At 38.3% G+C, this 25,156-nt stretch overlaps 2 protein-coding genes across 3 annotated transcripts in view; both read right to left on the minus strand.

The window, feature by feature from the left end:
* LOC145994426 (uncharacterized) overlaps window positions 1–13,409 on the minus strand; it is a 34,359-nt gene extending 20,950 nt beyond the window's left edge. Inside the window, exons 1-2 of one of the 2 annotated variants that reach the window (XM_083130554.1) lie at window positions 13,285–13,409; window positions 5,689–5,836 (exon numbers count right to left, since the gene is read on the minus strand). In XM_083130554.1, coding sequence (XP_082986680.1) covers window positions 5,689–5,836; window positions 13,285–13,388 — 252 coding nt within the window. In that variant the 5' untranslated portion in view covers window positions 13,389–13,409. Of the gene's footprint in view, window positions 1–5,688; window positions 5,837–13,235 lie in introns of both variants that reach the window. The other variant, XM_083130556.1, reaches the window with a different exon arrangement.
* Window positions 13,410–15,478: 2,069 nt separating this feature from the next.
* On the minus strand, window positions 15,479–23,174 carry LOC145994427 (uncharacterized). Its single transcript, XM_083130557.1, has 6 exons — window positions 23,154–23,174; window positions 22,224–22,350; window positions 20,556–20,688; window positions 19,465–19,620; window positions 17,589–17,743; window positions 15,479–15,684 (listed from the first exon to the last, which is right to left on the minus strand). The coding sequence occupies exons 2-6, from the start codon at window positions 22,325–22,327 to the stop codon at window positions 15,513–15,515; spliced, it is 720 nt and encodes a 239-aa protein (XP_082986683.1). The 5' UTR covers window positions 22,328–22,350; window positions 23,154–23,174; the 3' UTR covers window positions 15,479–15,512.
* Between the last annotated feature and the right edge of the window lie 1,982 nt (window positions 23,175–25,156).

A 25,156-nucleotide genomic window follows, 5' to 3' on the forward strand; every position in this document is an offset into this window, starting at 1 on the left:
AATACTGGTAATATGAACCAAACTGAAGAAGGCGAGAGATAGCAATTGCGCATATGAATGGAAAACAATCAATATGTTTCCACGTGATTTCATTTATCTCAGTTCCTTATAATTTAAAAATGAAAGTAAAAATATTTCCGGTTAGAATTCGCTTATTTACGATTATTCAGCATTTCTGGAAATTTTTAAAAAAGTAATATATTTTGGTAAGTGCTATTCGTTTAAGATTTAAATGAGAACCCATTTTCTTGAAATAACAGATACGACAGATCTCACCATTATTATTGATACAACAGTGAATTACAACACTCGAGTGGCAAACTAACGAATCAGGAAGACCCTAGCCATCATTCTTGCTTGTTTATGTAATCCTCTCAGAGAACTGAAGGGGTAAGTTTAAAATGCCATTTTCACCTTCATTGATAACGCACAATTATAGGCTACTACATTATAATTTTTATCATTTTATGGTTCATAAACACTTGAAATTGTACAACAAATTTATTTATTTCTGACACGCCCTTTTTGCGAAACAGACCTCCTTTTTTAGAATATATTCTATGTGAGTGATATCTCTCTCTCTTTCTATACAGTTTCTAGAATCCCCCCTCCCTACTCCAATGGACATTCCTTAAGAACAACAATGATAATAAATGCAAATGTTTAAGTTGCAGTAGCTAAGATCAACCTCCGTGACTGAGTGGTTAGCACAATATAATATATGTCGGGAGTCCCGGATTCTACAGTTGTTCGTTTCGGATATGGATGTTTGTGTTTGTTCCAATGAGAATACCGAAAACAGAAAACTAACATACGTAAAAATTGAGAAGATGTGAATAACGGGGGATACTACCGCATAGGGGTATTCCTTAAAACAAAACAAAAAAAGTCGTTTGGGTGCCTGACTACCACGCGAGAGACCCCGGGTTCGATCCTCGGTTGGGGAGAATCGAGATTTTTCCACATGTTCAAACGGCTCCAGCGCCCACCCAGCATCGTATAAAGTGGGTATCTGGAGGAAATTCTGGAGGGGGGGTAAAGGATGCCAGGGACGTGGTGCTGATCACATCAGCCCCACCTTCGACCATGATAAACAAAGTGTGGGGCTCTAACCAAACCCCCTATAACCCCCTATACGCCTTCATGGAGTCGCGCAAAGCACAGGAGAGCACTTTATTTTGTAATAAATATAAATATACGAAGACTTATATTATGAACCAGTAACATAAGTAAAATACATGTTAGTCTTCACAAAATATTTTATTACAATTAATGATCGATTTGTGTAATTTGGTTGCAAGAAAATTTTCAGCAGGAAGTAACTGTAAAAGTAATTTACAGTTACTTTTGAAGTACAGGTAACTGTAACTGAGTTACTTTTTAAAACGAGTAACTGTAACTGTTACTTTTTTTAAGCAACTAACTGGAACTGGAACTAGTTACCTTTTTAAAAGTAACTTTCCGAACACTGGTGCTCATTTATCTGTGTCTTTGAATAATCTGTGGACAATGTGGCTGGGTCCAGTGGCCAAGATTTCAGTAAGTTTCAAAAGCTATTAATTACATAAATGGCTGATGTGGAGTAAACTGTTGAAAATGTCTTCTTCTCACACTTGCACAACTTTCCAAAACTACGGTGTATATTCGAAATAAACAACACTTTCATTTTAAATACAATTACAAGAAGTGGAAAATTATATTATCTTCTGTTGCTTGAACTTATTCTATATTTACGCTATATCGCAAGCCGTGAATCACAAATGCTTCCTCATTAGCTCATAGCTGCCATCTTCACACAACTTCCTTCTTCTTAGTCCTTGCCTCACGAGATGGAAACACAAAATCGATATATTCTGTGGCTGAATTCTGTGGTGAGCAAAGTTGAAGAGAGCAGCGCTCGCCGAACAATGCTTATTGAGCCGTAGCTGAGCGATCACATTGCTCGCTGAGAACTCAGATACTTTGGCTCCCCAGCTATCCAGCTTTGGATACTTGCGTTGTTTATTTTCAGTTCAGGCTACATGCGAATAATATTTAATTTGACGCATGCAATTGGACCCTAGTGTTAGATCATCCACAAAGTAATTAACTAGCTGCATAGCACTCAGGGTGCACATGTTGGACAACATACATGTTATCACATTACTTAATTGGTGGACTGTGTAGAAATGGTAGGAAGAGAAAATGCAGACCGAAATTGGTAGGTAGATAGAAACAGATGAAGAAAGACAGAGAAATAAAGAAAGCGAGAATGAATGAAAGAGAGGAGAAGCAAATGAAGAAAGAAGAAGAGAAAAAGGAATGAACAGATAAATAGAAAAGGACGTAAAGAGAAAAGTGAGGAAACATAGAAGGGAGTAGAATTACAGAAATAGGAATAGATAGAGGAAAAGTAATAGAAAGAGAGAGAAGGAAAGAGAAAAGTAAGAAAAACAGAGAAGAGAGAAGAATTAGAGAAGAAATATAGGAAAAAGAATAGATAGAGAAATAGAGAAGAAATGAAAGAGAAAGAAAGAAAAATAGAGAAGAGAGAAAGAAAGAGTGCAAATATAGAGAAAGTTAGAAGGAAGGGAAAGAAGAGGGAACAGAAAACCCTTAGAGTATAGAAGGTATAGAGAGAACCCAAGCGTGTTTTCTAAGCGAGGAGAATGAAGCCGCGAGGGGAAGGGGGTGAGGTGAAACGAACATCTTGGGATGTGCCACAGTTACAGCTGATTCAGTGGTGGAAGTAGGGATTTGAGCTTCGAATGTTCGTTTCTATAGCAGTGTTCGGAAATTTACTTTTAAAAACGTAACTATTTACAGGTACTTGCTTAAAACAGTTACTTTGTGCTGAAAATTTTCTTGCAACCAAATTACACAAATCGACTATTAATTGTAATAAAATATTTTCTTAAGACTTTCATGTATTTTACTTATGTTAATGGTACATAATATGTATTTGTATATTTATATTTATTACAAAATAAAGTGCGCTCCTGTGCTTTGCGCAACGTCATGAAGGCGCATGTGGGTGTGGCCCCACACTTTCTTGATCAAGGCCGATGTTGGGGGTGATGTGATCAGCACCACGTCCCTGGTCGCCTTTACCCCCTCCCCCCAGAGTTTCCTCCAGGTACCCACCCACTTTATATGATGCTGGGTGGGCGCCGGAGCCGCTTCAACAGGTGGAAAAAATCCAGGTTCTCACTCACCGAGGGAACCAGGGTCTCTCGCATGGTAGTCAGGTACCCTAACGACTTTTTTAAAAACAAATACCCACCCCTGTGCGGTAGCACCCCCCGTTATTCACATAGCTATGTCAATATTCTCTGTTTTCTGTATTCTCATTGGGACAAACACACACATCCATGTCCGAACCGAACTCGAACCCGGAACCCCTGGCATATGAGCATATACATTGTTTTCCATTCATATGTGCCTTTGCTAGCTTTCGTCTTCTTCAGTTCCATTGATAGCCCGACCCTGTGGCCGAGTGGTTAGCACATCGCGCTGCGACGCCAAGGGTCCCGGGTTCGAATCCCGGTCGGGTATGGTTGTTTGTGAATGTCCATTTTCATCCATTTCATCACTCATCCCCATCTTCGCAAATTAGCCAAGAGGCACAAAACGCGAAGTAAAATAAACTAAATCAATCAATCAGTTGCATCGATAGTACCAGTACCGTTGAATTCTTTCGTAAAAACACTGAAATGTTTCAGTAAGTCCCTTTTCATTTTAACCGATATTATAGCAAAGAAAATAACCATCGTATGCTGCCTGCTTACACAAGGGGGAAGTTATAAGGTCACAGAGGAACAAACTACAGACACAGGAGACATTTCACAGCACACAACTGACACTGGCAAACTGCCAGTAATGGGAAGGAATTTTCCTCCTAGAAGCGTATCTTCATGCTTCTGGGAAATCCACCCCTCTTCCGAGGTCGCTTTGAAATTCAGGTCTAACAAACGAAAGATGAAACATCGATGTACCTGTCACCTTTAAATTTCTGGCACCTGAAGCCTACCAACTGCCAACCGACAGGACACGAATTTAGTACAACTTTTTCTTTTCCTCTTCATCTATTGTATTGTTTGTAAGAATTAATGTATCAAAGAATGGGCATCAGAAACTGAATTCCGGCTCACTTTAAGTCCTAAATAGCCAATAATTTATGACACTTACATAGCAATTTAACTGTCGCAAAGTAACTGTAGAAGTAACTGTTAAAATGTTACTTCTATCGTAAAAAAGTAACTCAGTTACAGTTACTTACTTTTAAAAGTAACTAGTTACAGTCACATTTTGTCAAAAAAGTAACTCTTACTTGCAACTGAGTTACTTGTAACTAGTTACTTCCAAACACTGGTTTATACTATCTGCACATTTCAGTGACACTGCGAGTAGATAATAAATAAGAAGCTATGCCTCTGTGCTCAGCTTTCGGTTGCAACAATAGAAGAAATTGAGAGTTCCTCAGATAAACATGCTAACAACTTATTTACGTTTATTATACACGCATTTCTGTTGTGATTTTATTAGTGGTATTATTATTAACGCTATGTATAAAATTTTTAATTCAAAATTATGATATATCGGAATAGCAAAAATCGTTCGCAAGTTTCCTAAACATTATGCAAAAAACTATTGCAAATGTTTCCTACGTGTTGAGAACTTTGTGGAATGTAAATTCATTGAACGAATCGTGTCGCCTCGGTTTGTTGGTGACGCATGCACCTTTTATATATATATATATATATATATATATATATATATATATATATATATATATAATACTGAAGGGGCCTGTGTAGCTTGTCGTTTCAAGTAATGAAGTTTCCAGATCGAATGTACACGCGACTCATGTCACGTCGAAACGAACCAGCCAACGTTTGCGCCTGCCTTAGCGGCAAGACAGACCGAAGAAGGCTGCATTATGTTATACATTTGTACATAGCTCGTATTTTAATATAATAATGTTATGCATTTACGAGTGCAGGAGTTATAATGCAACTGCTATTTTGATTCTATTGTTCATTCATTAAACTCTTTCTGATGTACTAACGATATATAATAGAGCAGTACATATGGTAAATGAACACGCCCCAGCACAAAAAAGGTCTAGATTTGTTTGTTTCTTTGTCAAAATTAGTTACTAAGAAGTTCGTGTTATTGTTTCTGAGGATTTAACCATAAAGAGCATAACAAGGAGACTTATTTTTCACGACGAATTCCCTCTCGCTGAATGTTAACAAATAGACGCAACAGCTGGATGGCACATCCCAACATGGTGGACGCCGCAATCTATTTTAGCTTCAGCTGACGTCATACACGCTCTCTCTATACCTTCTGTACTCTAAGAGAAAAACAAAAGAAATAAAAGGAAAGAAAGGAGAAGAAAAGATATGGCAAGAGAGAAGGAGTACAGGGAAAATGAAAGGGAAGGAATCGTGAAGATAGATAAAGCTATGCAAATAGAGAAAGAGATAAAAAATGAAGGAGGAAATAAATGAAAGAACAGAGAAAAGATAGGGAAAGAAAGATAACAAAATAATGGAAGGAAGAAAGATATAGAGAAACAAGAGAAAGAGGGAGAAGGGGATAGAATGAAAGAGAAAAAATAGAGAGATAGGAAAACAAGAGAGAAGAAAAGAAAATGTTGGTAACCTCGCCCACCGTCCTTGTACCCATACAGGCCATACTTACCTTTTCCTTGCCTTGGTAATGCCCCATGTCGTTATCGAGGTTGATGGAACCTCCCTGTCTGTTGATATGTTGTCCTAGAACAGCAACGAAGTGATCGAAGTAAACATTATAACGATCGTCTCCTCTTACTGCCTCCAATTGAGCTGATCTGCAAATGTCAGGACAAGTATTAGTGCATTGTATGAATTCGATTTATTCCCGTTTCAGTACTTCCCAACTCAGGAACTATGGAAATCCAATGATGACTTCCCAACTCAGGATGTATAGAAATTGCAATGAGGACCTCCCAACTCAGGAACTATGGAAATTCCAATCATGACTTCCCAACTCAGGAACTATAGAAATTCCAATGATGACGTTCGAACTCAGGATGTATAGAAATTGCAATGAGGACCTCCCAACTCAGGAACTATAGAAATTCCAATGATGACGTTCGAACTCAGGATGTATAGAAATTGCAATGAGGACCTCCCAACTCAGGAACTATGGAAATCCCAATGAGAAACTCCCAACTCAGGAAGTATGGAAATTCCAATGATGACTTCCCAACTCAGGAACTATAGAAATTCCAATGATGACCTCCCAACTCAGGAACTATAGAAATTCCAATGATGACCTCCCAACTCAGGAACTATGGAAATCCCAATGAGAAACTCCCAACTCAGGAAGTATGGAAATTCCAATGATGACTTCCCAACTCAGGAACTATAGAAATTCCAATGATGACCTCCCAACTCAGGAACTATAGAAATTCCAATGATGACCTCCCAACTCAGGAACTATAGAAATTCCAATGATGACTTCCCAACTCAGGAACTATAGAAATTCCAATGATGACCTCCCAACTCAGGAACTATAGAAATTCCAATGATGACCTCCCAACTCAGGAACTATAGAAATTCCAATGATGACTTCCCAACTGAGGAACTATAGAAATTCCAATGATGACTTCCCAACTCAGGAACTATAGAAATTCCAATGATGACCTCCCAACTCAGGAACTATAGAAATTCCAATGATGACCTCCCAACTCAGGAACTATAGAAATTCCAATGATGACTTCCCAACTGAGGAACTATAGAAATTGCAATGAGGACCTCCCAACTCAGGAAGTATGGAAATTCCAATCATATATGTACGTTTAAAAGTCTGTGAGAAAAAAAATGAGGTTTCAACGCTATTTTGTGGAAATAAACGAATGTGTATATAATTTCTTGAGAAGTGAATATGATGAAAGGTTAATGTTCATAAACCAGAAAACGATAAAGGATAGTGATTGTCCGTGTAGTTTCCAAGGCACAACAGGCACATTTTACTTCATGTTCCGCAGCTCTTCCTTTGTAGAGATGAAGAATCTTTGATCGTCCCTTATGACGAGGATCTTCCCGTCTCTCGTAGTGGCAGCACCAAACTTTTCCCTTGCTTCATGCAAGAGCTGCAGCCGAGCTTTGCACAAATCTTCGTGAATGGAGATCCGGGTTCCCTTCAGTTTGCTTTTGTTCCTCATAACCAGCGATTTTGTCCTGTAACTGACAAACTTCACGATTATAGGGCGTGGTCTGTTATTGTGTCGAATTTTGTGGACAAAAGAAGATGCACACTCGGAAACAGCGAAAGGAGTCCATCACGCCGAGTGGATCTGGCAACAGGAAGAGCGGCGGCCGAGGGGACAACAGCGGCCACCTGTCGCCCACCCAGGCGCAGGGATCCCAGGAGGTAAGCAAGGAGTCTCTCATTGAGACGATAGAACATTGCGTGAAAACGCAAATAAATTCCGAAGTAGTGCAAAAGAGTTTAGCAGACTTAATAGTAGAGAGGGTCACAGCTGCTGTAGTTGAAGCGCTTCAGCATAGCCTCAACTTCAACAGTGAAAAAGTGCACGAGTTTCAAATGCAAATTGCGTCGTGCGAAAAAAACATTGCCAATCTTAGCACTCAATTGGAAGAAAAAACTGCTGAACTGGAGCAATACCAACGGCGCCAGTCGATCAGAATATTTGGTCTCCCTGAAAAGGACAATGAAGATACCGACAAAATAGCGATAAAACTTTTCGAGGACCAGCTTGGATTGACAATTCAAAACGGTGATATTTGTCGTTCGCATAGGACTGGTCAAAAATCCAACAGACCACGCCCTATAATCGTGAAGTTTGTCAGTTACAGGACAAAATCGCTGGTTATGAAGAACAAAAGCAAACTGAAGGGAACCCGGATCTCCATTCACGAAGATTTGTGCAAAGCTCGGCTGCAGCTCTTGCATGAAGCAAGGGAAAAGTTTGGTGCTGCCACTACAAGAGACGGGAAGATCCTCGTCATAAGGGACGATCAAAGATTCTTCATCTCTACAAAGGAAGAGCTGCGGAACATGAAGTAAAATGTGCCTGTTGTGCCTTGGAAACTACACGGACAATCACTATCCTTTATCGTTTTCTGGTTTATGAACATTAACCTTTCATCATATTCGCTTCTCAAGAAATTATATACACATTCGTTTATTTCCACAAAATAGCGTTGAAACCTCATTTTTTTTCTCACAGACTTTTAAACGTACATATACTTTCTTCAATTTGGTCAAATTGCCTATTTTTATATTTTTTAATTGCATCTTGCATATTTTTGCAACCCCAAACGTATTAGCATATACAGTATATATACCCCTTTGTTTTTTGTGTATTTTCTCGTTTTGCTTATTTGTACCATTATTTATACGTATCTATGTAATCATTTCCTGCTTTCTCGTGTCCTACTCATATTTTTTTATCTTAATCATTTTTAGTAGTATATATATTTTTTTTATTTTTAAAATCATATATTCATAATTACTTATATATTCCAAGTATGATGATTAAGCCACATACAATTACATTTTGGATGACAAGATATTATTTACCTTGTTACAATATTGTAAGACCCAATGCCTCGTTTCTGCCAGGAAAACTAAATGTATATTACAAGACGTTCCAGGCGCTTATTGTTCGGCTAAACTGGAAAGAAACCAGGCTCCGTGAATAGCCCACGTGATGAGGTCAGTGGAGTCCTCTCCCCTCCCTTTAGCTTCAGGGACAGTTATTTCCGTCAGGCACCCTCACCCCCTCCTCCCCGACTCAGCTATTGTCAATCGCCGCTCCCCAAACAGAAGCTAAGCAATGGCCTCGAGTCATTCCCCAAAGAACTGAAAGTGTGTCACTTCAACACGGAAGGTCTGCTAAATTCTTTTGACGAATTTAAGTACATAATAAACAAATTAAATTTTCAGATCATAGGAATTACCGAAACGTGGCTTAAACCACATATTTCGAATAACACGGTAGCATTAGATAATTATGATATTATCCGTAACGACAGATGTGATAGGACTCGAGGAGGCGTTTGTTTATATATACACAAATCATTACAATGGAAAGCACTCGAATTGCCTATTCAAAAATATAATGACATCGAAACCTTAGCTGTCGAGGTAACCGTACAGAAGGTGAAGGTCTGGATATTAGTCGCATACAAACCTCCTAAAGTTAAGTATACACATCTAAGCGATATTGGGGATATCGTGCAATATTTTCATTTTAATTATGCTCATTACATTGCGATTGGTGATCTCAACGTAAATATGTTGAAACAAAATGAACCCAACACGCGATTCTTAAACGACATCATTGCCGAGGCTCACGGTAAGCAAATCATCACAAAGCCCACGAGGGTAACGCCAACGTCAAGGACTTTAATCGACGTTATCATCTGCTCTGATAACCTGAAGGTGACCCACGTCGATCAGAATATAATGTCCGGTATATCAGACCATCACCTAACATACGCCGTGTTCGGAATCAACTGCACCAAAAAATATAACAAATTGGTTCAAGTCAGAAGCTTTAAGAACTTTGACGAAAGTGAGTTTAACAAAGACGCGAGAAATATTAATTGGGACTTAATATGCAGCGAACACGACGTAAACGAAGCCGTTTTTCTCTTCAACAGCAACATTATTGCGTTGGCTGACAAACACTTTCCAGTAAAAACTTTACGAGTAACAAGACCACCTGCCCCTTGGATATCTGAAAAAGTAAAAGAATTTTGGAAAATACGCGATTACTTTCACCTGAAGTATGTTAACACCGGAGATCAAGACGCGCTTCTCTCTTATAAATATTTTAAAAATCGTGCGAAAAAAGCCGTGAGAAACGCAAAATTCTACCATTATGACAGAGTTCTTAATGAAAAAGTTAAAAACGCTAGAGCATTTTGGCAGACATTAAAACGAGAGGGAGTTGTTACTAATAAGTTTAACCATAAATTACCCTCAAGTGTACTCAATTCGGATGCAATAAACGACTTTTTTGTAAATTCTGCTTGTCAGCAAACAAACACGACCGAGGTTGAGAAATTAATCGAGTCATATAAAACACGGCAGACAAGCGGAACCTTCAAACTGAAGAAGGTTAATGAGGCTACCGTGTTGAAAGAGGTCAAAAAACTACATTCCAATGCCAAGGGTCATGATGGCATCAGTCTAAAAATGTTGAGACTCTGCATCCCCCATTGCCTAAAGAGCCTAACTCACATCATAAACTGCTCTCTTTCTCAAGGGGTATTTCCCGACGATTGGAAAAAGGCCGTAGTGACGACCGTACCGAAAACCACTGTTTCCCTTGATGTTAAAGATCTAAGACCAATAAGCGTACTACCAATTATGTCTAAAGTTATAGAACGCATAGTAAAAGAACAATTAGTAGACCATCTGATGTTGCATGACCACTATTCTCCACATCAATCAGGCTTCAGAAAACAGCACAGTACGGTAACGACTTTAGTTAGCGTTGTTGATGACATAGCCAAGGGGATGGATAATGGTAAAATTTCATTCCTGGTACTCCTTGATTATACCAAGGCATTTGACTCCATAAATCACAACATCTTGGCAGAGAAATTGAAATCTATCGGCATAAAAAATAAAGAATTGTTATGGTTTCGATCTTATCTAACGAACAGGCAACAATGTGTAAAATTAGTACATGATAATAAATCGTGCATGTCTAAATGGCTTGATATCAAACAAGGAGTACCACAAGGAAGTATTCTAGGACCTATCCTATTTTCCCTATACATCAAAGATTTTAATGATGCACTAAAACACTGCAAATGCCACCAGTATGCGGATGACACACAAATATATATACAAACACCATTAAGAAACAGTGCAATGGCCCTAGAAGCATTGCAACAGGACCTCAATTCAATATCTAAATGGTCTGAATGTAATGCACTCAAATTAAATTCATCCAAGTCTTACATTTTAACTTTAGGCACAACGAGTAACCTCAAAAAGTTAGAACAATTAAAACTCCCCCTCCCTGCACTGAATAATTCCAAAATACAGAAAGTAGAAACAGCACGCAACCTTGGCATAACATTGGACGAGAATCTACATTGGGGTTCTCATGTCACACATATAATTAAAAACTCGATAGCCAAACTGAAATCACTTTTTCCATTCAAACATATGCTAAGGAAAGAAACGAAAACTCACCTAGTCAACACACTTGTAATGCCAACAATTGATTATGCTTCTCCCGTATTTATGAATATCAACAGTGCCCTAAATCACAAGCTACAAAAACTTCAAAACAGTTGCATAAGATTTATACTGAATGTCAAAAGAAGAGAACATATTTCCCCGTACTTACAGGAACTTAATTGGTTAAACGTGAAGAATAGGAGAACATTTTTGGCATTGTCGTTATTGTACAGGATCCTGTACAATAAGGAACCAAAATATTTATATGATAAAATTGCTCCGTACAGGAAGAGAGGAAAACAAATTAATCTTCGTCAAAAAACCCAATTCACGATTCCTGTACACAGAACAACATTCTATGGAAACTCTTTCATAGTCACCGCAATAAAAGAATGGAATGGCCTCCCCCCACCACTGACCTCAGGGGAGCTCCACCCTGAAACTCACAAATTAAATCTAAAGAAGCATCTACTGTCCAAACAATAGTGTCTGGATTTGTCTTTTCTGTAATGAATAGGAATGAGGCATTGGTTTTTTGTAGTATTAGCTGTAATAATTCTATTCTAATTGTGGTTTTAGATTTAAGTCTGTACCTTCGGTACATTAATTGTTTTACATTATAGGTATGAATGTTTCATTTTTATTTTTTATTTTTACTCTTTCTACTGCAACAATGATTTTCAAGACGTGTTAAAGTGTCAATTGTAATATGTTTTTTTTTAAGGGTTTGTTGTAAGAACGGCCCGCGAGGCCGAAACACGCCCTCTCAATAAAGACGATATTATTATTATTATTATTATTATTATTACTTCCCAACTCAGGAACTATAGAAATTCCAATGATGACTTCCCAACTCAGGAACTATAGAATTTCCAATGATGACTTTCGAACTCAGGATGTATAGAAATTGCAATGAGGACCTCCCAACTCAGGAACTATGGAAATTACAATGATGATTTCCAAATCAGAAACTAGGGAAATTCCAATGAGGACATCCCAACTCAGGAACTATGGAAATACCAGTTGGATATGTCAGTGAAATATCTTCAAAACTCAGGATGTCCTAGTATTTGCATCGGGGGAGGATGAATTGGCGTTTGAAATAGTTCACATTATGCTCACATGTGTAACTCCTAACCTAACCTAAAAGAATCAGATCTGCAATATACTCAAAATATTAGAGGAAAGAAGAAACTCCCCGTCTGTCTGTCAGACCACTGTTTTTAACTATGAACTAACTCTTTTGCTATTTTCAATTTCAGACGCGTTTCACGTGACTTGATCTGTAAGTAATTGCTTTGAGTGCCTGGTTGGGGCTACATTTACATTAAACATATTTCTAAAATGAGTCCTCCTCGGAAAAAATTAAAAGATATTTCTTTTACCTTTTGCCAAAGTTTATTGTTGTTTGTTGATTAAAATCACTCACACCGATATAATGCCATTGTCACATACATAAACTCGATACAACAAACTTTTCTAAATTAAAAATAGTATTTTCTGCAGATTTTCCACATTTAAGACTAACCTTATTTCATCTTCTCATTCACAGTCGTCCTGACAACCGATTCAATAACAAACTACAAAATTGAGGACTAAAAGTGGTAAACGTTGTAAGTGCCAAAAGCGAAAGTGTTGGGAAATCGCATCGCTCAGCACATCAGCCCTTAAAAACGTTCACACTAGTGCCTCTTTACACACCTTTTGAACTACTTACAGGGCTACCAGCCACATTTCACGTTTACCACATTATAAAGCATGGCACATTTCACAGTTTAACGTGGAAAACGGTGTTTGAATTATTGTGGCACTTACAGCGTTTACCAATTTTAGTCTCCAATTCTTGAAATTTCTCCAAAGCGGAAATAAGTTCAGCTTCCGGTGTTGACGTCCAGGGATCTTTGGCGTTTTATTTTATTGCGTCTAATCAACATAAAGCCAATAACTATAAATTCGGTAGGTACACTCACATTAAAACAAATGAAACGTATTAGGGAAAACAATAAACGAAACGTATACAAGTTAAAATAAATTACCTGAAAATTAGATTATAAATATGCCACTAAATATATCTTGTTCACGCACCTTGAACTAAATCTTGAATTATATTTTTTTGTTGCGTAGTGCGCTTTTCTAGTTTCTGCAGACACAAATAGTGCAAGGATAAGTAGAAGAAAATGTAGATTCATGTTCTACTAGAAGTCGTACATTTATCAACTTGTAACGTAAAAGGTGGTTTTAACGATTTCGTTCAGTAAGAGACAATTCTTTTCAGGTTTTATTATACCTTTGTAATTGCGTACCAAAGAAGAAACGATAAAAATATGTTCTTAAATTTATTGAAAATTTATGGTAGCAAACAATTCTGGTCCCAAGTCCCTTCTTATTCTCGATTTATATTAGTAAACGTAAAACATAGGTTACAAAGTAGATCGTCGGATTGTATTGATGAAGAAATCGAAAAATAGCTTAATGCTTTTTTATATTCGAATACAAAATAGAAACTAATTTTTTAACATGTACTTACATCAAGAATGGCTAGCTTGCTTTAAATATTTCTACCTTTGTTCTTACAATGGACTGAATAGCGCTTTGAATACTTCTTCTCGAGGCTTGACATTGCTTTAAACATTAAATATGAGAGCTCTCACTATTTCCATATTTATGTTAATGCCCTTTATTCCACACAACCACGAAGTACAGAAGCATCACTTAAGTATTTCCTAATTCAAGCATTGGCTTGTTTATCTTTTGTAAATTTATTATTAAATAAGGAAGCAAATAAGTAGCGTACTAGTGTTGTAATTATAATTAAAGCTAGTATTGTATCATCATGAAAAAAAATATTAGTTCTATTAGTGGTGATGATCTATCATGTAAACCGTATGTAAACTTGTATGTTCTTGAGTTTTAGTGATAAGAAAATGTGTGAGCCTCTAAGCTCTAAGCTCCCTCCCTCCGAGGAAAGTAAGTTTCTTGTAAACCTTGAGTCCTGATTCGAACGCCAGTTCGGTATCTTTGACACAGCTCAACAGGAAGCCGACTGGACGCGTATCTGGTGTCGAGCCAGCACCTGTTTTCATTTTTACCTGCAGTGTTCAGACATCCATTCATTCACTGCGACATAATACCCCCAAGCTCTCCACATTGTATAAGAAAAATAGCACAAGACGATAACGCAACCTATCAATGATAACGCAATCGCAACTTCACGTTCAGAAATGTATTTATTTATTTATTTATTTCCTCTTCTTTTACATGGCGAAGTTAAGGCTGTGGAGCCTTTTCTTCCACTCGACCATGTTTACAAAAAAAAATTAAATGTGGAATATTGAAAAAAGAAAGATAGAAAAGAAATATATAAAAATTAGAGGAATAAAAAATTACAAAGAAAAAATACATACAAGAATGAAAATCTAACCTATAGATATGGGCACACATACACATACACACATGTACGTACAAGCAAATACATAACATTACACTTACTTAGACACAGTCCGAAACGGTATACTTTGACGATAATTCATCTTAACTAGTAGGTTAAATCATTTTTGTGTCTTACGTCCTTCTATCATTCTCTGCACCCGCCACTTTATTTGGGAAGTCAAACATTTAATTTTCATTATATAATATGAGTAATTTTAACAGTTTTTTGAACGTCACAATTGAGGAAGAGACATGAATTTCAGGTGGCAACTTGTTCCAAAGGCCTGCTGAGGTAACCGTAAAAGAATTTGCATAAAAGTTGTATTTGTGGAGTGGAATGGAGAGCAAAGACCTTTCGCGCGATCTGGTGTTGCGGCTGTGAAAGTCAGAAAGATGTTGAAATCTGTTATAGAGATATTCCGGGTTTTTATTCGGAGGATTAACTTATGAAAATTACGTTTGTCGCTTAATTTAAGCCACTCGACCTTCGCAAAGTACGATGTCAAATGCTCTGAATATTTTAGATCGAATACGAAACGAATGCAGTCGTTTAGCTTGCTCGTGATCTCTAACGAAACTGAATTAGCAACATCGCATTTACTCCACGTGGCCTTAACAGGAGCTGTCGGTTCCTAAAACGGACGCTATTGGTTGGAATGGTTTGAGGGGTTTGAAGTAAAGTGGCGTTCCAATCAGGACTTGAACAATACAACACGGTTAAGCTGGAGTTTAAAGCACGATGCTTGGCTATAAATACAGATATCACATTTAATATTACCTAAACCATCAAGGAATTCAACGAAACTGTGAAGAAATTACTAGATAAGTAAATTCAGAAAGAAAACTTTATTTTGATACATAAATAGATGCTAGTGTGTCACAATTTAAGGGTGGGGAGGCAAACCAACTGCAGCCAGAACATCCTCCAAATTGGCACTAAAGGCCCTGTGGATATCGAAAGAGCCATCTATTAGCGCCCTTAGTAGGGAACCAGCCACGCCGTCAGAGACCTCTGGGTGTTGGGGGTCCATCCAGGAAATCTGATAATTGTACAAGCTGCAAAAAATAGAAAGCTTCTTTAGGTCTAGCAGTATAATGAAGCCTCAGTAGCCTAAGTGAAGAATCAGACAATTTTTGTTTTGCACATATTTACTTGTCATCAATTGAAAAATAAGTATTCAATTACAGTGGTAATTCAATATAAATCGAAAGTTAAATATAAATATGGAAAACAAAATATATACACTGTATATGTTATATACACATAGGATATATATATATATATATATATATATATATATATATATATATATATGTATGTATAACTAGCTGATTACCGGGCGTTGCCCGGGTATTTATTTATCCCAATCTTCTATAAGACAGGAAAACAATGAATTTTAACTATAGTTTAAAATAAATTTTCCTCTTCACTTTCTGGCATTAAGTTGCCTTGAAGGTAAGCTAACCCGCCGCACTGTTCAATATATTTGGTTGCCTTGCTCTCAGGGTAATGTCACCAATTAGCTTTTCCCACCACAATCCTAGTGGTGACATAGGTGTCTTACCCCAACGTAATTTTTTTCCAGATTGTAATTGATATGTGTACCAAGTTTGATTGAAATTGCTCCAGGCCAGCGAGAGTTATGCCGGAACAAACACACATACATTCATTTTTATATACGAGATAGATACATAATAACTCGTGGCGGAACAGCCCATTGAGAGACCGGGCCTACCTACCGACTACCCACTCACTCACTCAAGGTGTGAGAATGTCCAACCAGTTAAGGGGTGACGTGTGGTCAGCATGACGAACCCCCAGTCTTTCTTGTGGGTTTTCATGACCGAGTTGCGCTATTCAAATCTGAATTGCAAAGGTGACAGAAGAAGTGTAGGTCCGGTAACTGTATTGGAGCCAGTAGAAAATTGTGATTTGCTTTGATACGGAAATATACACAAATCGTTTGTATTCTTAGCTACGCTGTCAGTTTCAAGTCCAACACGCGAGAGAATGTTTTCAATATTAAAGAGGTTAAAATCATGGCTTCAAAATTCAACGGGAGCTTCTGGACGGAAGGACCTTGCTCTGTTAATTGTACAGTCACCGTCAATAAAAATGGGACACCCAGATCTTGAAATACTCGCTTCTCTGCAAGGCGTTGTGTGTGTTGCCTAACTATGCGGCAATAAGTGGATTTTAATAGCAAATTTTCAATGGCAACATCTACCAGCCTCGTAGAGTTATGCAACACACAAAACGCCTTATAGGCCAGCGAGTATTTCAGGAACTAGGTGTACCAGTTTTATTGCCGTTGTGGATAAGAATATTGAAATCAACACCAATGATGTCAATTTTCATTTTGTAGCAAGGAGGAAAATACCAGGGTTGTTACAGGCCCAGGAATTTTAAATAAATTCAATTCCGGTCCAGGAGAGAAAATCAGGACGCGTGAATGGGTTCTGGACCGTAAAGAACCTTTTTATCTGTAAAGTATTTCAATTCGGTCCAGGAACCTTTTTTCCCGCATCAATTTAAATACGGTCGAGACACCTTTTTTCAGGAACAATTAAAATACCGTCCAGGAACATTTTTTTAAATGTAACAATACGCATCTTGGACCGAATTTATATTGTGCGAGAAAAAGGTTCCTTTCCTGTAGCAGAATCCAATAGAACCCATTAGAAATTATGGGTTCATGGCTCTTTAACAACCGTGGAAAATACTAGTTTCAGAATTGTGATTCTTATTGAATGTGGAGGTGAAAATACCTTTTTAAAAAATACTTTTGTGTTCATTTTATGTAAAGATGGTACAAGTTAGTAAATTTTGGCCTTCCATGAGTGGAAGATTGGATTTTGATACCCTGATCACATCAAAAGTTGATCCCTCCCTCCCTCATACGCCCATGCTAAGAGCTGTATATGAAATAAGAACAGAATGAATGAATGAAAGCACTTACTCGAACACGTGGAAACCAGTCATGAAGTAGACCCAGTCGTTGGCATTGTAGTCAGTGAGGAACCCCATTTGAGAGCTGTTGGTGTGGACTGAAGCTGCGATGCTACCTTCGTACCTGTAGCCATCATTAATACGAACGGAGAAGTCGTAAGTCACCTGAAAGCAGTTGGAAGCAATTCTCAGAATTCAACTGAAAATGTATCCATTGGTCAACATCATCGTTTGGTCTTAGGGCAATACTATACTCTATCCGCGCATAGCGGCAGAGAAGGGGGGAAATCGAGTGGGGGAGCGAAGCAGTACACGTTGGTGCGATGGCTGGTAATTGCAGACGATTTTCCACTCCAGGCAATCCCGTTCCCTCTCACGTGTTCATTGGAGGAACCTTCTCGCGTCACTACTTGCTCAGAGACTTGTTTTCGTTCGTTTGCTCCAAAGATACCCGGAACAGAGTATACTTTTCTTACATCGACCTCTTAAGTCAACAGTATACTCTATCCTAGGGGTGTGCGCAGTAAGCGAATGGAAACAAGTCCTCTGCGCAAGTAGAACTCGAGAGTGCTCGACCAATGAACGCGTGAGAGGGAAAGGGATTGCAGCTAGCAGCCGTTTGCAGCAGCGCGCACTGCTTTGTTTCGCCCAATCGCGTTTCCCCTTCTTTACCATTTGGCGCGGTGTTGCCCCGCAGATTCATGGCCTGATAATGTTATGTAATTGTATCTTTCTTAGAATCAAACTAAGCATTTAATTACGTTTTATTTAGTGATTTTGATAAATGGCTTGTATCCCTGTATTAGTGAAGCGTAGAAATAGCCTCAGAGACAACGCACCCATTATCACTTTTAATAAACAATGTTACGTCCTTTTATATACTCTCCTATCCGATGGACGAGATAAGAAAACGAATTTCTTTCAAACATAATTAACAAGGCAACGACGCTAATGTAAAATTGAAAGGTTTATAATAAATCTAGAGGATTTAGTAGAAGAGGAACATGATGAAATACAGAAAAAGAGATTGGAATTAAGCAAACAACACGATTACAGGAAGAAATAAATGGAGAAAGTTGAGTACAGGCGTTGAAAACGGATAACGAAATTGTTTTAGCATTTGAGTTAAAGTGAGGATAGTTTGCGATTGACATCTAGTGAGAAGATTTGAAACTACACTGGATGTAAATGCTTGCATAGGCGGGTCTCCCTTATCACACAACGCTAGGACAACTTTGTGTTCTGACGTCACTGAAAAAGGCTTTAATTGATAGGCTAAATGCCTACGTTGTTAGGTTAGGCTTTCTCTTAGCATAAATAATACATTTTCAGTGTATTTATGCTAAGAGAACCAAACCTAACAGACCTAACCTAATAACTTAGGCATTAATCGTCTGACGTCGGAACAGCGTTGTGCGATAAGGGAGACCCTGCATGGGCAGGTGGAAGCATGTTCATAACTCAAACACCATCTTCGTTGTTGGGCTAACTGTAGTGTATTTATGCTAAGGGTTTTAAACAACCCTATCCACGAAAGCATCCCGCGCTTACTACTACACAGAAGCTAGATAATGAATACATCCTGTTATATATCTATTCTTATAACGTCTTTTTAACTATTTGTGTGATATTGACAATGCAATTAATTTACATATTATTAGATAGTGCTACATAATATTTATATTATTGTTACGTATAAATTATATTAACGTATTAATATAAATATTTATATTATTATTATTATTTCTGAAACACTGGTTCGGATCCCCCCTCCCCCCGTAATATATTTCAAGATACATGCCTGGATGAAGAATCGATAAAACATGGAAAATATGTTTATGAATGAATTTTAAAATATTAACCATATTACCCTTTTTTTTACCAACCTGTGCGGGGTCGAAAGATAACACGAACTCCAAGAGCAACTCGTCGGTTTCATTGTCGTAGGTGGCAATAGCGTCGCCCACTCTCGAGATGTTGGCCAATCCGAGAAAGATGCCGTTGGTCATCAAGAAATCCACTATCTCCACGGTTCCGTCAATCTGGGAAAGAAAGGGACAAGATTTTTCCTCATAACAATCAGCTTAGCGAAAAACAGTGCAATGTTTTTACTGAGCTACTATTGCAAGTCCCGGATTGGCAGCCCGCAGTTTTATTGCACTACCATCACTACGATTATTGTATTTAAAAGACGAAATTAATAAACCCATTGTTGTGTGCGGTGTTGCCACTTTTCACGTACATCTTTACTCTGTTGAATAGAAATCCGTATAAAATCGGTTTCGAAATGTGAATTGACAATAATAATGGATTTTGAAAACAGATGCAATGAGCTTCAAAACAAGAGCAATATTGTAGGACTACCCAATACTAAGAAAACGTTGTTTTGCAGAATTGATGATAACGACTTTTTGGACAAATTTTAAAGATCTGAAAATTAAGAATTGTCTTTTATACCTTTCTGCCTCCACCATACTAAAATGTCATCACAATCAGACCGCCCGTTTTTCATTTATAGAATATCAAAGAGAGAGATCGTTTCCAAAACTAAAAAAAAAAATATACTTTTTGTTCTCGCGACGGTAAAAGATTAAAAGGCATACTCGAAAAATAATGTTGCTTAGCATAGAGTAACGCAGAATTGAAAACGCTAAATTTTGATGTAATCCGTTTTATACGTAGGTCTACTGGTTAATTTTTAATTGGAGTCCAAACTCTGGTATCTATAATTTTTAATCCAATAGTAGTCTACTCATAAACATACAGTAGGGAATACTAATGTATCGCACGGGAAACTAAACATATGAGTAGGGTAGGTGGAGTGAGGGTATGAGAAAGGCATAATATCAGGTTTTCAGACATGACTTCCAGAACTTTCCGGTAGGTCTATGTAGATCCGCCGGTGTGAAAACAGAAACAATTCCACCAACTTATTCTTACTCAAATTCACTGAGGAAGCTAAAAAGATTCTACTCACTTCAGCCTCGAAATGCCCATAATCATAAACCAGGTTAACGCTGTCTCCATTTGCTTTGAATATCCGTGAGTACTCTGCCAGGAAGTTATCGACATATGTATTGTAATCGGCTTCTTCGACTGATGGATGGATTCTGAAAAGTAAGTCACTATTTTAGAGCCTTTCTACTTTTAAAGATCTAAATTCGTTTTTAATTATTTATCAATAAGTTATCTGCAAATATAATTATTGAATTTCACGATAATCAAATTGTCTATTGCTGTTTTAATTAAATATCTCTTACATCGTGTGTCTTTATAAGGACATGCTTCATTGCTTCTTTTGTCCCTACCGTTGTCGATCGCTACGCTTTCCCTTCACTTGTGTTGCGGGACACTCCTATTTCCTTTGTGGAACCCCATGCGCATGCGCTGCGCAGCTGCCGCCTGGTGATTTTCGGATGGACGACTTTGGTGTTCCTTTTGACTTCTTTTGTTCCGCCTTTCTATCTTCACTGGTACTGGCTTTACAGCGGTGTGAAGTTCATTTTCACACGTTTTCGGCGTTGTCTAGCTCCTCACGGAGGCATCTCTCGGCAAAGTGGAAGAGGCACTTTCGTCTCTATTTCATGGGAGGAATCTGTGGTTTTCGTTTGTACCTTACCTTTAGACTCACCCTGTATAAGCCTTGAGGCCCCCCTATCAGATGCTGTCGTTCAAAGAAGCTCGAACCGGCCCCCGTGGCGTAGTGGTTAGCACATCGCGTTACGACGCCAGGGTTACCGGGTTCGCTTTGATCATTTCATTTGTTTTTGTTTATTTTACATCGCTTTTCTGCCGCTTTTGGCTAATCGCGAAGATGAGAATGAGTGATGATGTGATGAAATTGATGAAGGGACACTTCGGGTTCTCGGGTTCGAATCCTGTCCAGGGGCTCTTTGGGAGTGTCCTTTTATCAGTTTCATTACATCATCACTCATTCTCATCTTCTCAATTAGCAAACAGTGGGAGATTATGTAAGTAAAGCAAACCAAATCAACTAATCAATGTATTCAGTAACTAAATGCAAAAAAGATCTTGCCTTGTTATCTCTCTGTCCAAAAACTTTGAACTACAGTAAACCTATTACCTCTCAGAAAACTTAGTGAGGAAGAAGAAACTGTTAAAAATGAGTGCAGGCTGATGATATATGCCCCAGGATATTATATCTCCCGGAATCTGATATTTTTTTCTAAAAAAAAAAAACTTGTTGAAAACGATCTTGAAAATAGCGTCACACACACACATACTCGAGCACAATTTCGTATCCACATCTATGTATGAAGATTGAACTTTATACATGAAATGAAAGACTTCCTAGCACCACTCTGTGTGTGTGTTTGTGTGGTGCAACGTGGGACTTTACTTAGGGGGGAGGGGCAGGTATGAACTTCAGGCTTAACTTTTTGGGGGGATCAGAGTCGAAACGTTTTTCATCCCATAAAAATAGTGTCCAGGATTATTTCCTGAATAACTGTTACATTTGACAAATCATAAATATTATTATTTATTACTTAGCTCCTCAGGTCTTAGGATGTTAACAAAAGTATTCTTAGCTTACAAAATTTAACAAGCCTGAATATTTGGGGAGGGGGCAAATGCTCCCCTTGCTCCCGTCAAGTTACGCCTATGTTTGCGTCGATCTACTCACCTGAGTTTTCTGCTTCCCACGTGGGAATTTTTGGTCGTGTGACTCTTCACAGCTTCTGCCGACACAAGGAGTGCAAGGGAGATTAGAGCGAGATACAGTTTCATGTTTGTTAAGTAGATAGAAATATCTGAAAGTAAAGATAAATATAAAATTACTACAATTTCTACCTACCAGAAACCATGTACGGGACACACACGCGCACAAAGACGCACATGCATGTTAAATTTTAAAATCCAAAGATTGGGTGAAATTTATTTTATTGTATTGAAAAACATGCAAAGATTCGTGATGATTTTATTTCAAATAACTTCACACGCAGAGAATCTACTCGTAAATATTTCCCATGATGGTCAAACCAGAAACTTATACTCTATCCCGGGAATCTGTGGAGCAAGGCAGCGCAGAAAGGCAGAGTAAAGGAGAAAGCGAGTGGGTTGTTGGAAAGGCTGGCAACTGCAGTCGCTTTCCCATCCATGCAATCCCGTACCTTCTCGACTCACTACTTGCGTAGAGACTTGCTTTCGTTCGTCGCTCCAGGGTTTCCAGGGACAGAGTATAGTAAACCCATCGGACGGATAAATAACTGTCGTCATGGTCGCCCGCAGGAGGGAGTAAGAAAAAAGCCATGAACGGTCGGCAGGGCACAGTCAGGCGTTGGTAAGTTGATTCAAAGAATTGAAACGTGAAGCAATCCACAAGCGGCCGGTTCTGCTCTGTTCACCTTGTTTCATCTAGACTCATGGGCAGAACAGCCGGGATGCTTACCCGAGAATTAAAACCTGTGCTTGGCCTTCTTAATAAGACTGGGCCCGCTAATAACACTTAAATTTAATCTGTCCACGTATCAACTGATAGAAACTTTAAAATCCATAGCAAAAACCGGCTCAATCTCCAAATATATATGCTATTAATATTTATGTTAATACTTACCAGTCGTTTGACAATATGAAGTTTCCTAGAGAAAAATTATTGCAAATAATCATCGGTTTCTCTTCTTAAATGAAAATGTTATCTGTTAAAATTCCCAATCAATGTTTATCTCTTCTGATCAACCCTTTGAATCACTATTTCTAGGAGTTATCTATTACAGGAAGGAGTTATCTTTTCCTGGGTTCACGGAACATTTCATTGTTGTTTGTCTGACGAAAATTATTTTGAAAATCTTTACAAGAAAAGTTAAATAAAACAATGATCGTTGCGAAATGGGCTCATATTGTTGTAAACATTGAGTAGACATTTGTGTCATTCTTACTCAAGCACAGTTTCTTAGTTTTCTGCATGCATGTTATCAAGGTGGTTTTGTAAGGTATATTTTTCAACAAGTACCATTTCCTATGACGTATTCTAGAATTAGTTATCCGTGAAAACACTTCAGAGTAAGGTAATATTCATATTAGTTGAGCAATTTTGAAACGGACGATTTTCAAATGGGGATCTCGACGCAGGGAGATGACGTAGAGATGAAAGTAGGGTGACATTGAACTCGCTTGGCCATGGCATTTTCGGCACGGTTCGGATCGGCTGGGCTAGGCTCGGCACGGGGTGACAATGTCAGCTGCACTCATCATAAAGGTGCGTACAGTGTTGCCACAAGAAGGGGAATTTCCCTTTTGAAGGGAAATTCGGACCGAAATGTTAGCCAAAAGGGAAAAAATAATTTTGATGAAGAATATCACAATTTCAGGGAAATTTGAGACTTCTGACTCTACATTATTACAGTTTATGTTAAGTTCCAGTATCACATTCACATTTTTATTTTTTTCTGTTCGTTCATATTTCTGCTCTCTTGAATATAAGCCTGTATCTATTTATATTTCTTGTACGTTTATTGTACGTCGCTTTTCTGTATCTTCGGATAATTGTAAAGATGATAGTTAACGATTTAATGGATTCATGACCATGATTCAAACCTGGGACATCTGACCAGAAAGCAATGAAAATGACATGTATGTGAAAATATTGTGTAATATTTTTTATTCATACGAACATGGACCAACGGAAATTTTACTACTACTGCTGCTGGTACTGCTACTACCTCTGCTAACAATAATGATAATAATAATAGTTATTATTATTATTATATTTGTATAGGTGAAGGGAAAAATGGTGCAAAAAGGGAAATTTTGCCCCGTGGAAAGGGAAATCGTGTCCTCAGATTGTGGCAACACTGGATGCGTATACATGTGCGAAACGAACCGTTCGCGAGCCGCTTGTGAACCTCTTGTTCTCACCATTGGGACGTGGTTTGCAGCACCGGGCGAACTGCTTGTGAACCGTTCGTGGCGATCCATCTCCTGCCGGTTTTGTGACGAACACAAAGGCGTTCGCAGTTCACACTGGGACGGTGTCGTGCGTAGTTCGTTGCTTTTGGTCTGCTCGCGAACCTCCAGATTTTCTATTGGTTTTGTTGCAGTTTTTGATGTAATTATGGAGTGGTCAGAGGAAAATGCACTAAAACGTATTGGTATTTATGAAACCAAATCTTTACTGTGGGATCCTAAACGTAAGGACCATTTCAAAAAAAATGTAAAAGAAGATGCCTGGAGGGAAATAGCTGCCGATGTGACTTCAAATCCATCATAAACTCCGTACCAGTTTCTTTTTTTATACAGGTTGGTGTGCCACCAACGTCGTTATTTCCTCGTGTTACGCAAACTGGCCGTCACTAAAGCAGCACCACTCATCATCAAAATCGCATACTTTTCGTCACGCGAAGACATGATGACAAGGTGAACACTGAACAAATGATTGCCTGTGGTTCGCGGTTTCCCATGGATTGTTGAAAGTTCGCTGTAAAAATAATTTAAACAAACGGGTCACAAGCGGTTCGCGAACGGTTCGGTTTGCACATGTATACGCACCTTAAGGATGGCGTCTTCGTGTTTACGAAAATGGCGAGAATTTTCCTGGCGAAGGCTGAACGTTGTGGATAA

This window comes from Lepisma saccharinum, chromosome 10 (assembly GCF_977018435.1).
Source record: "Lepisma saccharinum chromosome 10, izLepSacc3.1, whole genome shotgun sequence".
Taxonomy (NCBI): Eukaryota; Metazoa; Arthropoda; class Insecta; order Zygentoma; family Lepismatidae; genus Lepisma; species Lepisma saccharinum.